General features: G+C 34.4%; 1 protein-coding gene across 1 annotated transcript; it reads right to left on the bottom strand.

The window, feature by feature from the left end:
* Positions 1 to 5,233: 5,233 nt before the first annotated feature.
* Positions 5,234 to 14,552, bottom strand: LOC133181724 (cell adhesion molecule DSCAM-like). Its single transcript, XM_061316287.1, has 8 exons — positions 14,421 to 14,552; positions 13,712 to 13,887; positions 10,718 to 10,851; positions 8,764 to 8,986; positions 8,411 to 8,434; positions 7,142 to 7,474; positions 6,874 to 6,903; positions 5,234 to 6,025 (listed from the first exon to the last, which is right to left on the bottom strand). The coding sequence occupies exons 2-8, from the start codon at positions 13,773 to 13,775 to the stop codon at positions 5,910 to 5,912; spliced, it is 924 nt and encodes a 307-aa protein (XP_061172271.1). The 5' UTR covers positions 13,776 to 13,887; positions 14,421 to 14,552; the 3' UTR covers positions 5,234 to 5,909.
* Positions 14,553 to 14,992: the final 440 nt, after the last annotated feature.

Below are 14,992 nucleotides of genomic sequence, written 5' to 3'. Positions count from 1 at the left end.
AACTATTGCGATATACCGCGAAACTTTTGCAAATAAACATTTGAACCCTGTAAACTGTTTGCTTTCCTTTTTTATTTTATTTTATTAAGTTATTTATTATGCCCCCGTATCAAAGATTCGGGGGTATATAGTTTTTGCCCTGTCCGTACGTCTGTCTGTCTATCTGTTTGTCTGGAAAAACTTTAACATTGCCCATGCATAACTTTTATTTGGTTGGAGCTATGGCTTTCATATTTCACATGTGTATTTCTTGTGACAAGACCTTTCTTTGGGTATCATCATATTTGACCTTTTGACCTTGACCTTTGAGTTTGACCCAGTTCTGCAAAATTTTACCGAACTTTAACATTTGCCATAACTTTTGAAGAATTGGTGCTAGGGCTTTCATACTTCACATGTGTAATCCTTGTGACGACAAGACCTTCCGTTGTGTACCAACAACCTTGACCTTTTCACTTTGACCTAGGAGTTTGCCCTACTTTTTAGAAACTTTAACCTTGGCCATAACTTTTGAAGTGTTGATGCTAGGGCTTTCATACTTCACATATATAACCCTTGTGACAATACCTTCCATTGGATATAAACAACTTTGACCCTTTGACCTTGACATAGGAGTTTGACCTACTTTTGAAAAAACTTTAACCTTGGCCATATCATTTGAACGGTTGATGCTAGAGCTTTCATACTTCACATATGGAATCCTTGTGACAAGATCTTCCTTTGGATACCAACAACTTTGACCCTTTGACCTTGGAGTTTGACCTACTTTTGGAAAACTTTAACCTTTGCCATTACTTTTGAAGGGTTGGTGCTATGGCTTTCATATTAAGAACATGTCTATTACTTGTGACAAGATCTTCCTTTGGATACCAATAATTGTAATCCATTGACCTTTACCTTGGAGTTTGACCTACTTTTAAAAAACTTTAACCTTGGAAGTAATTTTTGAATGATTGATGTTATGTCTTTCACATTTCACATGTGTATTTCTTGTGAAAAGGTCTTTCCTTGGGCACCATTAATTTTGACCATTTGATCTTGATCTTGTTTTTTGTTTTACTTTTGAAAAACTTTAACCATTTCCATATTTATTCAATGGTTGCTGCTAGGGCTTTCACGTTTCAAAGATACATTTCTCGAGACAAGACCTTACATGTACTTTGGGAACTAACATATTTGATTTGCATTTGAGAAAGTTTAACCTTTGCTTTACGTTGCCATACTGGGGTATCAGTGTTTCACAAACACATTTTCTTTTTTTGGATTTAGTGGTAAAATATTTTTATGCCCCCGTAATCGAAGATTCGGGGTTTATAGTTTTTGCCCTGTCAGTCTGTCTGTCTGTCTAGCTGCCTGTTTGTCCGCAAAAACTTTAAACTTGCCCATAACTTTTGAGTGGTTGGAGTCATGGCTTTCATATTTCACAGGTGTATTTCTTGTGACAAGACCTTCTTTTGGGTACAAAACATATTTGACCTCTTGACCTTGGAGTTTGACCAGCTTTAAAAAAAATTGCATAACTTTAACCTTGGCCATAACTTTTGAACAGATGGTGCTAGAGCTTTCCTTTTTCACATGAGATTCATCTTGACAAAACCTCTCCATGGGTGTAAATATTTTTTACCTTTTGACCTTGACCTTAGAGTTTGACCATCTTTTAAAAAAGTTTAACCTTGGTCATACCTTTTGATCAGTTTTTACTAGGGCTTTCAAATTCTTTGTCACAAGACCTTCCTTTGAATACCAACAATTTTGACCTTGGCGTTTAACCTAATTTTGAAAAACTTAAACCTTTCCCATAACTTTTGAACAGTTGGTGCTAGGACTTTTATATTTTGCATGTGTATTTCTTATGACAGGGTCTTCCCCTGCGTACCATTAATTTTGACCCTGTGACCTTGGAGTTTGACCGACTTTAGAAAACATTAACCTTGACCATAACATTTGAATGGTTGGTGCTTGGGCTTTCATACTTACTAGGTATATCCATTGACACAAGTCCTTTCTTTGAGTAACAATATTTTTGATCTCTTGACCTTGGAGTTTGACTTGCATTTGAGAAACTTTAACCTTTACCATAAGCTGCATCAGTGTTTCACAAACACATCTTTTTAGACAGTAATGCAAGAGGGGGGGGGGGGGTAGATTACCTGGATTTTATTGCTGCATCAGTAAAACTTTATATATTCTCCGACAAGGGATCAGATTGAAATCACTAAAATTCGCTCTATTTAGAATGGTAAATAATATGTTTCATAGTGCAATTAATCTTTCATAAAATATATGTAATAGAATTTTATTACAGAAATGAAGGGGTGGGTGGGTGGGTGGTGGCAATGGGATAATGTAATAAGTGAGAGTTCATTTTTGACACCATGTGTTCATTAAATAACAGAAATCTACCTACAATCTGGTAAAACACAGGTAAAATCCCATCGGATATTAAATTATTTTATGATTACCCTGTTCCTTGTTACCGTCTTCCTTGGAAGACGGTATACAGAGTTGAAGTATTTTACAGTCTTCGGACTATGCACTTCCTCTCTTTTGTGATTGGTAGAAATTGCATGATGAGAAAATTTTCAATTATTTCATTGGTTGAAATGCTGTTCAAGGCAATGGAGATAATTTTCTGATGATCTAATTTTCGTACGACTTAACAATTTTTCAAGATTTTCAATCGTAAAAAAATATGACAAAACGAACAGTGGAAATTGGCTGTAATTAATTCGAAATAACATGCTAGTTTTTTTATGACAATTACCAAAAAAAAAAAAGATTCTATATTTTCATTGTTAACAGAATTGATCTGTATTGCATACAAGCTTTACAGCTTGTATGTATTCTTTTTTCCTTGTTTGCACTGCCTTTCTAATTTCTGCGACACTCGGCACACCTCGGCCGATTCGCACCTCATCTCACAAAGGTGACGGAATCAGTCGAGGTTTGCCGAATGATCTCGGCAGCAGAGTCGAAGTTTACTCAGACAGCTGAGGCCTGTCCAACAGAGCGAACGTTCGCGAGCGCTCGCCTAAATTCCTTATTTTTCCAACAGAAATGTTCGCGAGCGCTCGCGAAAGTTCGCTCTGTTGAACAGGCCTCTAAGCATGTTAACCTTTCACTTGGTAGGGCTTATGTCAGAAAAAAAAAAACAAAACAAAAAAAAAAAAAACAAAACAATGAAGAATATACAAAGCCAAGAAATTTTCATGAATTACAGCCTGATAGGTTTAGGTCAGTTTACTTTTTAAGGTTGTTGCTAGAGACGGTAAGCTTTTTGAAAAAGCTCTACTTGTTTTAAAAATAAGTTGTTAATGCTGGGCTTGCGTAAAATATAAAAACAAAGGCGTATTATGTTTCCGGATTTGAATTAAAGTGCCTAAAAAGTGCCTAAAATAGTTATAAATTGTGAGAAGTTTAAGAAGAAGGTAATATTGTTTTGAATACAGTTGCAAATGACACAATGATTTTTTTGCTCACTGGTATTATCACGTGACAAAGATCCAGGGTATCAGAACAAGAAGTTTGTATCAAAGGCACTTGTTTCGTATACGGGGCACCCCTACTTATTTTTACCACAAGTACCTAACTCAATTTCAGGCACCCCCGCTTCAAGCTCGTATTTTGTTTATATATCAATCATTAACCTACTTTAAAATGACATCGTTCGCTTCGAAAGACTTTTTTTCTTGTCAAATTAATCGTTTCGGACGTCTCTGGTCGAGCCTCTTTATTGTAAACCACTCATTTCTTCCTCGAAAATTATCTCGATACAAAATAAGACTTTGAATCGGATACATTGACTTCCGGTTGGGTTATAAATGAAGGATAAAACCAGAGACCTCGTATATGAAACAAGTGCCTGTGGTTTGTATGTCCTTTTTGTCAGTTTTCACATACTAGTATTCGATTATAATAATACACTTTTAAATATTTGTTGCTTTAATTAAATAATTTGATGAAAATACAATCCTATATCCTTTATCTCAGTCCGATTTTCATTTCCATGAATCAATTTATTTTTGAATAATATTAAATAATTGATAACTGAAAATTAAAGTATTAAAAAATGAAAGCTACCTCGGCCCAGTTGTATACAAGTTAATGAGATCATTCTTTACATCAAACCCTAGCGGCAGTTGAGAGGCCTTAAAATATGTTGACGTTGGGACCGTTGGGGCGGGCGCAGTTGTGTTTTATTTAATATGTTTAACATATGTTGGTCACTTTATAAGTTTACATAATATGTTGTGGTTTTTATTGGGGGGGGGGGGGGGCAGAAAAACCAAACTTTTACATGTGATGAATACCAAAATCATTCAGACGACTTATATTTATATGTTGTCACGTCCAAATGAACGGCTACATCATCTTCAGACATCATCACTTTCCCAATTCCATTAATCAAGAATTGCAGATAGAATCATCAGGATGAAGATTAAACATAAATAATTTCTGATGCAAACAAATTGTAGAATTCACTTCGTCTTATCTGGACATAGTTATTCATATGTCACGAAGATAAAGTCGGGAGTTTCTATTGATGCCGTGCTAACCAGATGTATCTGATCTAATGTCCTAGAGCCTCACTTTCTATCTGAATGCAACAAATGGAAATAAAAGCAGCAAAACATATATATCTCTATTATTAATAAACTTTCTGACGGCAGAAAATGAAATGAAGGTATCTCTTAAATCCGAGTTGAAAACGCATTTCTTTGAAATTTCCTAGTTCATTTGATGTATATTTCATCACCGTAAGAAATGGTTTGCATTCACTATAATTTTGGTCGATAAATAAAGCTAAGGGTGGGCGAGACTTAGATGTCATGTTTGCACTCTCAAGAAGTGTCTGCATGAGTTTAAATCTGAATCCTCGAAAATCAGTATTAGGTTGGTTTACATACGTTTTATGAGCAGAAGTAAGGAATTTTAAGTACCATAACCTTCGATCAATACCAGATTCTGGTCGAGATGCGCCACCTGTTCTGTCTGTCATTTGCAATTGGCCTGTACCCCAGACAAACTTTCTGGCTGGATGATTGTGGTATGTCAACACCAGACAGGAAGACGTCATCTTAAGAGCTGACCAACGAGGTGTCCGAATAAACAGACAAAAATAACTCCGAGAGGGGAGGATCATTTCCAGACATCACATTGGTGGCTTACAGAATTCCCAAGTAATTGTATGTTTGCCTTCCTCCCTCCCCTCAAAAAGATTCAAAGACAAGTGTTTCATTATAGATTTTAGATACAAATAAAAATAAAGAGACATAACAAATATAAGTTAAATATACAATAACAAAATGTCCTCATTGTTCAAACTTCGGGCAGGAAAAGAATTCTATACAACAGATAACAAAATACACACTAGTAAACACTGGTACAACTTCCACACCACACAATAATTATGCTTGTATTCCTTATGAAATATGATGGGGATTATCTGATGATAAATGCACTGTAAATCTTCACAATTCCTAGATTTCTGTCTATTTATCTTTTGAATCTCAATAGAATGACTGTGTAATTGGCCGGTAAACATATTGCCATTGGGAGTTCTTTTCATTACACAGCGCTTCTCTTTCATGTTTGATTATTTCCTATTGCATTTTGCGACATCTATAGAAAAAGAAATGTCGTTCCAGACAAACCGATCGCTACTGTCGCCATCTCAAATAATCACTTGACAAATACCAGATTTAAGTGTAATAAAACCACACAAACTTTACATAAATCTACTGGCCAATGATAAAACTCTGTCGATAATAGCATAATTCGCCATTAATAATGTTCGATAACGTCAAGCAGTCCGCGCGACTTGTTCATTACGCAGCATTCTCCAGCTTCCGGTAGAGCCTCACGTGACTAGAATTGATGAATTATTTTTCGGGGCATCAAATTAAATTCTAACCATTTTCCAGTTGTATTATACCAGCTATCGCAGCTAATATGAAGAAAGCAAGAATGTCCATATGAACACCACTTCCGGTGTTTCTCGTAAAGGCCTGCACTTTTTTGCTCTCTGCAATGTGAAGAAAGAAAGTGACACTTTTAAGAAAGAAAAACCAATCCTTATATATTACAAAAAATATCACTCAAACATTTCATAAAATATTTACAAACCTGCTTCAAACTTCCTTCCACAGTATTAACTTGAATTAACAACTATCACTATTTAGACAAATGATTAGAAAATACTTTTAATCTTTCACATCGAGGGTACTTGACTATTAAAATAAGCGGAAAGCATTTCGATTTGGAATCGTACTAAGAGGAGATGGAAGGAAGAGATCACGTGACAATGTTCCAGGGACCTCGTGAAGGGAACGTGCAGATTCTGATGGCATATTAGAAAGCTTCCCTCTACAGGGACCACAGGGGGAGGTTTTGGGGGTCAAGGACTATTTATTTGATTTTTCACGATTTGTCTGAAAGTATTTGAATTGGGTCCTCGAGTGATAAAGCATGTATTTATTATTTGATAACAAACATCTCCCATGTAACGTAACAACAGCTAAAATCACTCATATCTTGAATAACTGTCAATTTGGTCGGCCTAAATTAGCTTTAAACGTAAATAATACAATAAAAATATTTAAAGTTCGCGCAATGTACACAACTTTTAGGGTCTGAAAAGAACTCGGCGTGTAAGAGTACGTAAGGGCTTCCGTACGCGTCTTGAGCATACATTACGAATTGAAAAAAAAAATATTATAGCATTGTTACCTCGGTAGGACCTTATCGGTCAACAAAGTCACTCTAATGTGCAGCGTTATTGATGGTTTTGAAATCAGTATGCTAACAATGACTGAGTACTTACAACAAAGTGTGTTTATAGAATTGAAGTCAATGAATGAACTGTTTACTTACCATCATCCCTCCTCTTCTGATTTTTCTTTGCTGCAAAAAATAAATCAGAAATTTTAATATCCGCCCCGGACAAACTAAAGTATGTAAAAACATTACAGCACAGTTATTGCTTTTTCCAAGTTTGGTAACGAGTAGAATTGATGCTAAAACGTATTGAATCGGGTGCCATTTTCGGCGATCTATACAAAATCTTATGGATTTTTTTATGAGAGTGTTTTTCAAGAATTCTTTATAATGATAATTTATGTGATATTATAAATGGACTCACTGTTGAGGATCATGACCTCTGCGCTGATAGTGGGCATTATTGTGTTAGGGTCAGTATAGGTGGTGCTTCTACAAATATAACGTCCCTGATCTCCCATCTCCGTTCTGTGTATAATCAGGGCACTCAACAATGAATACGGGTGTTCCTCCTGAATACGCTTTGTTACGACGATTCTCCCCCTCCAATGAGGGTCCCGATTGGTCACGAGGTTTCCTTCAAAAAACCAATCGATTGCGTCCGGGGGACCATGTGACCCAGTAGAGTTGCATGTCAGCGTTAAGGGATCGTATAAATTGACGATTTTATTGTCCTTAACGCCAACCATTTCTATTGCTTAAAAATCAATCAAATATTGTACTATTAAATATAACAAAGAAAAATAAATAAAAAGAGAAAAAAAAGTCTCCAATTAAACAATATGCTTTACATGATCCAGCAAGCAATGAAATCATTACTGAATTTCTATGGAATTATGTCATTGGAGTAGTCCCAAAATATATCCAAACATGGGGCATATTATTATATCGCATTCTAAAGAGCAACAAAGCTAATTTGAATTATGAGACGAATCAATAAAATAGTGTAGAATTCCTAGAAACTGATATTTCTAAAATTGTGTGGAATGTTTCGCATTACGAGGTGGTATTGATATTCGCACAAGAGAATGTTTAAATAATTTAGAGACTTGCAGGACGATTTTCTGTTTTTGGTCTAGTGTGTTGTGATAAAATTGGTCATAAATTACAATGACTTTATACTTATCCATCAAATTTATTCATAATTGATGTATCCATTCAAATGAAATATAATTGGAAACAGCTGACTGAAAGATAAATAATGGTCAAGATGTCTATTTCAGGAAAAGTTTCGTCTAGACTGTGTTCAGATAATGACGGATGAAATTTTATTTAAATTTAAAGTCTCGCCCTCGTGCAATATACTATCCATCCTAAATGTTTGGAGTACAATCATCCGCTACGACGAGCAAATGAGTTTATTTCAGGGAATTTAAAAGATATCAAATTCATAAGTGCGTTATACCTTTAATTGGCAAGGTTCTTTCCGACAGAATTGAAACATTACTTATAATAAGTTACACTAAGATCATAAAAACGTAATAAATTTTAAATTAATAGATCCAATATAAATTTGTCATTCGACTGATCAAAGCATTTGTTTTTTAAAGATATCAATCTTTTATCCCCCTTTGCACTGTACTTTTTTGTGGAAAGCTATATTTTTAATGTGTTTTAACAGAAATCTACTTACAGGGTTCAAGAATGAGAGGAGAATCTGTAATAAATAAAACACATAGATTAAACAAGGTAAAATGTGCAGCGAATTAACATGATAAAGTCAACCGCACCGCGGGATCAAAGAAGCGAGGTAAAAGTATGGGATCAGATAGTGTTAAAAAGAATTGCATTACACAAATTCCAGTAAAAACAAACTTTCAGAAGTCTTCTCTCTCAAACCTTTAGCTGAAGACTATTAATACCATATTATTAAGGTAAAAATAGATTTCAGTGAGTAGGATAAAATCATTCTATTACCATTTGGGCAGAAGTTATTTTTGAATGACGTATTTTATTATTGATTTCTAAATATAGCTCCTTTCTTACCTAACACATGCAGGTGAACGTCAAAACTAAGTGGTATCTTGGATGTCACCTGGCATTCGTACACACCGGAATCGGACGGCTGCGCATGCTCGATGACTAGGTTCCAGGATTGGGACGATTTGGAATGTTTCTCGTATTTCACTCTAATATTCTTTTTATCTGGATCAAAAATTTCAGTGTCTATGGCAAGGGGAAATGAATTGGGTTTTTTCACCCAAGCCACCTGCCAAAAGAACAAGAGGTCATTGTTAAATTAAGATTTTCTGGTCATAATTCCATCTTAATCAAGGCACCGTTTAAGATTTGTTTATCCAAATGTACATGAATGTTACAGCCGTGTCCCTGTACTAGTTTACTTTTTCTTCTTTTAAAAATAATTTTAAAGTGATTTTCAAAAATCTCAAACTCTGTAATGCGAGAAACTAATTTATTTAAAACAATCAGACAGAGAGTTTTACTACAGCTATCATAAGTTACTGAATTTTTCATCACCAACAGTGAATTTAGTGGCTCGGTCACAATTTGGACCCTTTTGATTTTCGTCGTTCTCATATATATTGCATTTCATCGCCTAAAAATGACTGATACAAATATTTTTAAATAGATGTTTTTTTTTTTTTTTTGGCAAATGCATATGCATGCATTGTAATAAAAAAATCCATTCTAGGGATATAGAATTCCATAGAATCAAAGCAAAAGTGCGGACATTATATCATGTTGTAAAATTTACTAGGTTTTGGATAAATGTAAAATTTACAACACTATTCCGGGTATTTAGATGTTTAGGATATCTGTTTTGAATAAGAAGAACCTGAGGTTTTTAACTGTGATTTTAAACGCTAACAGATATAAAATACATTTCTCTTCCACCATAACCAAGAAAGACTGTTTTCTTCTCCATCTTCACGGACAGTTAAAGATTCATCCGTAATTTCAACTGATCCATTACATTTCAGTTTACTATATTACGTTCAATATTTCGTTAGACAACTGCGGAACTCATTAAGGGGGCAGTTCCCCGGAGTTAAGTTATATAAATTGTACATTGTGATATTCCAGAATGACGTCCATCGAAAGCAATACCGACATGCTCCTTGTCTGATTACTGACGCAAATTTGAAATATGTAAATAATCATAATCAGTATGTCATAAATTTCATTTATAAGAGCTTGCAATCTCTAAATAACGAGTTTTGCCAAGCACGGTATATTATTCTTTCCTCCAAAGATATCCTCTGATCTGCTTAGATTTCGTTCACAATCCAAGATTTACACACATACACTAGACTTTTGTATATCGCTTTACATGTTTCGTCCCTTGGTGATTTGTATCTACAGCAATTTTATTGCACAGTTACTGAAATATTTAAAACCTTTAACGTATCAGCAACGCAATACAGAAGAAAAATTTACGTGCCCCTTGAAATGACAGAATTCAGTCGAGACATATTTGTTTGCAGTATAAATGTACTAAAACCTTACACCCACGCCAGTTCTGTGTCTGACCAAGAGGAAACGAAAAAAAATGAACTTTTATTAAAGTTGAATAGTTGCATAAAAACGGTGTTGACCCAGAAGGGTTATTGGAAAACAAGCCATTTACCATATTGAGACTGACGTCCCACTGTCGCGTATAGAATATAGCCTCAGTCCGTATGTTCTTCATTTTTTTATTTATACAATACATAAATTAGGATCTTCTCTATATGATCATTTTTTAATCGATTTTTGAAATCGGTTTTCTTACATCGAGAGACTTACATAGTGAAAATTTGCTAATTCCCTGTTCGTTAGTCTATCAATACAAAGAGGATTGATATATACCAGTAGAAATTTCCTTATTTGCCAATATTTTGTTTCTACACACACTCTCTCCGGGTGTAATACGACAGTGTTGAACCCCTTTGTTGGTCTGTCAGTCCGTCTGAAGTATTGACGTATCTCAATCTCTCACCTGTTTAGGCCCGATGTTTTCTATTTTGCACGCTAACTCTGCATTTTGATCTCGATGAACTGTGACGTTGTAACCTTGACCCGTGTCCAAAAATCTTGGAGTGTCTGTGTAATGGTAGGTTGGACTACTTAAAACTACAAAAGTTTTAAAATTATTTTTTAATTGAAATAAGCATGTGTCTTTCTTTGAGTTATAAAAACAAAACAAAGAAATTCACAAGGCCCCTTTTTAAAATAAAAATATTAGTTTGCTAAAAGGATATATCAACTATTTAGTTAATAAAACAAGACGCATCAATATAAAATTCACTTTCTGTTTATAGCATGTAATTTCAAATATCGTCATCACTATATTCAAAGACCTGTTTTCCTAACCACTGTGTATGAAGAACAGCACCTTAAAATTTAATTAAATATACGTATCGTTATTCGAATACATTTAAGGAATTTTAAAAGAGGAATACATATTTTCATTTGAATTTAAAGATTTAACTTCCTTCACCAATACGAATATTATTTCAAAACAGTGTTAAACTATGCAATTTCTGAATTATAAAAGCCTTGCCTCGATTTTCCCCCTTTTAAAATCGTGTCTTTGTGCTTTTGTTAACATGCATAATTTTGTTCCGTGCGGGCGTAGAGTCAACATGTTGAAAAATGTCACAATTGCCAATTAAAAAACAATAAACTGGGCTGTATTTGTGAAGATGAAAATCATGTCTAAAGGATAAAGCATGTAATGATATGCAGGCAAGATATTAAAATAACACAGTTTGACAGAAATTTTCAATCATGTATCTCATTGAAAATCATTAAGACAGTTTAACAAAGGGCTTTAACATTAAAATTTCCCCTCATTTACAAATATCTATATAGAATTTATCTTGTCTTAATTAATGTATTTCTGGATAAAGAGCGTTAGAAATCGCCACAAGCCAAATATTACAGTGGTTTACTTTGTATTGATTCAGAATTAAATTAACTTCAACTGACAGCAGTTCATGTACTTCTACTTATTCCAGATTTTGTCTGACAAAAGGAATGGAATGTATAATGTCCCTTTAATATGACCGACTACAACTAAGACATATAGTTAGTCAAATTTAATATTTCATGTTTCCGATCTATCGGGGTTCGCGATTCAAATGCACACCAAAACCTGTACTGAAAATAAAGCTCCCTTTTTTCCCAACTTCGTAGGAACATCAGCTTCTGGAGACAAAACGAACACACAATTTTCATCAATCGGTTATCGGAGAAAAAAAAAGAAGAAAGAATCAGATTTGGAGTGGCTTATCTGACCTTAAAAATGCACTTGATTTATATAAAACGATTTAAAGGAGCCTTGTTCAAATATGTAAAAGTCTCGGTTAACATATTTTCAAATCTTCATTACATTAAACAGAACATTATATATTACGAAAACATCAAAATATGCATGGAGGATGCAGAAATCAAGCGATAATAGCTCGTTATGATTCCTGGTATTCCAATAAAAAACTTCTAAGTCAAATAAGATGAATCATCGGATAAAACTTAAAAAGAAAATATAAACAATGCATTAAGCAAGTGCATTTGTTCGATCTAAAAAAATCAGTTGACAAACTAACTCGAAAGTTACAAAAAACTTATTGTATATCTGGTGTTATTTATTATATGTTCGCTATCCCTTTCTTGACTCGGAGGCTGATGGAGCTAAATATGATAAAAACATAAAAAAAATTAAGCGTTTCCTTAGATAGTCACGCTCATTAGGTTAGGTTTCCGGGCCCAATCTCAATAAAATCTGGAATTGTCAACATATGACAATGTGGCGGTCTGATGTGTTGATTCAGTAGTCGCCAAGGACCAGGGCTATATTGACTTTCTGTGTTCCGGGATTAACTGAAGTAATGGAACCAAACATTTCCAATGCTGACCTTATGGACATAGAAGTCATCTCTGCATGAAATGATAACGAGACAGGAACTTTGAACTAAACCTTTAGAGTTAAATTTAATATTAATAAATGAACTAGTGTCATTATCATTCGAGTCAAATACAAGAAATATATTTCGTGTGAAAAACGCTTAACCAAGAAGTCTGAAGAATCCCAGAATCTATAAACGAGGGCACATTCCAGCAAAAATTCCGGAAGTCGGGAAAGGGGCGTGTTCATGATGTCGACTGTCAAAGAAGGCAGTATAAAGAGGAGAATACAATACATGTGTCTTGGGTTTGTATAAACAGAAAGTAACATTAAGATATCAGCCTTTATCAAAAAATTTGGGTTCCACACGTGGTTGTATGAGAAGAATTAAAGACATAATGCGAAGTTCATATAGTTCTAATCAAAACCAAGGGAATATGATTAAACAGATTTTTGGCAAGCACTAGAACAAAAGAATTCCTGCTTAATTCCCTGTCATGCACAGAGTTCTAGCCTAATAGAAGATACTGACAGAGCACGAATGTCCAAAATTCATTGAATGATGCCGATTTCCACACATCATTCAGAAATCTCGCCTTGATCTCATTTCTCTTTTCGCTCCAGCATTTATTACTAAATCTTTCATCACAAACTCTGATCTGTCTATACTGTAAAAACTAATGCTGTCTAAAACTCACTGGGAGGTCAAGCAAATCGCTCACATGAAAATCCATAGTCAATTCCTTCCAAAAAATAAAATGCTTGACAAATCCATGAAAACTTATAGTTTAGTAAAGAGAAAATGATTTTTTTCCCCCTCTCTCCTTTCTTTGAAGAATGAGCAATTACAGATTTAACAACCTAAATTTTCCAACGATTTGAATATTTGATCCCCAGAACACGCTTGGGAAAAACTTATTGTACATTAACACTTCTTAGTGCAAATTTTTGTCAGTTTAAATTTCTCTTATTTGAATAAATATTTACATTCCAGTGTGATTCCACCGCGAAATCTCTCGGCGGGATTAAAAACATCTTGTATGATAAAAGTGATAGTTTAATTAAATTAAGCATGCATCATCTTACCTCCTAAGTTTAGTACAGCAATCATTGAATAAATATATTTCCATTTTTCCAATGTACATATCATTTTAATAAATCTTTTCTGCCGAATTCACAACGGTAAAAATCAGCTTTAGCGGAGTAAAAACAAAACATGTTCACAACACAAATATCACGATTTAAAGGCGGGTTTCATCCACCTGAAATTAAAGAAAAAAGTAAAATAAGCTCAGATAACATCAAACACAGCTAAATATGTATTTATAATTCTTCAAGGGGCCGATAAACAAGGAGCCGGGTTATATGAGAAGACGTGTTTAATCTACTTAAGGACCCGTGTGTTTACAGAGAAAACCCGTGTTTGGACTATGCTGTATCATAAATCATACCCCCAAAGTAAAAGAAATCTCTCAGGGACCTGTTGATCGGGTGTTATGTATCTCAAATCGAACTCAAAAATAGGAAAACCGGATCACAATGTAACCATTTTTAGAGAAAAGGAGCGTTTGGAGCCACTAGGGGGGCGATATGTCCCCTTTACTATAAACTCTTACAGAGGACAAGTGTCCACTTAAAGAGCAAAAGTAAATTAATACCTAATTAAACCTTCTAATAATTTCAGAATGAATGAATACTTCAGACATCAGGACACCAAATTAATCCCAAACACGTGACCATGGTAAAAGATCGAATTTTTAGATTAAAATAAAAAAAGCAGAAAAAAGGCACTTACCTATCAAACATCGGACCCAGTCCGCTAAAGAGGCTCCTGGATATTCCGTTTTTAGAACACAAAATGTTAGTAACTTAGCTTGTTCCGTGCACAAGAAGATTGAATTATACAGTCCTGTTTCGTGTTGATTCACAAGATACAATTTAAACTGTGCGGGAACGTTTTAATGATTCAAGTATGACTCGCAATAGGGGCGTTCTTAACGGCATGTCAATCTGGCAAAATATATTCACATTACATCGATTGTCGGAACAACTGGGTTATATGTATAAATATCTCAAATAGACTTCTAATATGACAGTAAAAACAGTCACAGACCTTTTTTCACAGATGTGTGAATTCAATTTAACAAAGCAAGAAATATTTAATCGTTTTACAATCTTTTTACCCCAGCTGCCAAATTATTATAACCATGCACTTGTGTGTATTGTTGGTAATAGGATTAAAGCATTTTATACGAACTGTTTGTTTGTATTGCCTACTAATAACTGGACGGGTTGTTTTTAATCACAACAACTATATTAATTAACAATAACTTTGATCTGGAAGGCGAGTAGTTACTTTGGCGTAGG

Source organism: Saccostrea echinata, unplaced genomic scaffold (genome assembly GCF_033153115.1).
Source record: "Saccostrea echinata isolate AGI-Se365-2 ecotype Australia unplaced genomic scaffold, CSIRO_AGI_Sech_v1 ptg000009l, whole genome shotgun sequence".
NCBI lineage: Eukaryota > Metazoa > Mollusca > Bivalvia > Ostreida > Ostreidae > Saccostrea > Saccostrea echinata.
The sequence above is the reverse complement of the archived record's forward strand: the minus strand, read 5'-3'. Positions and strand labels throughout refer to the sequence as shown.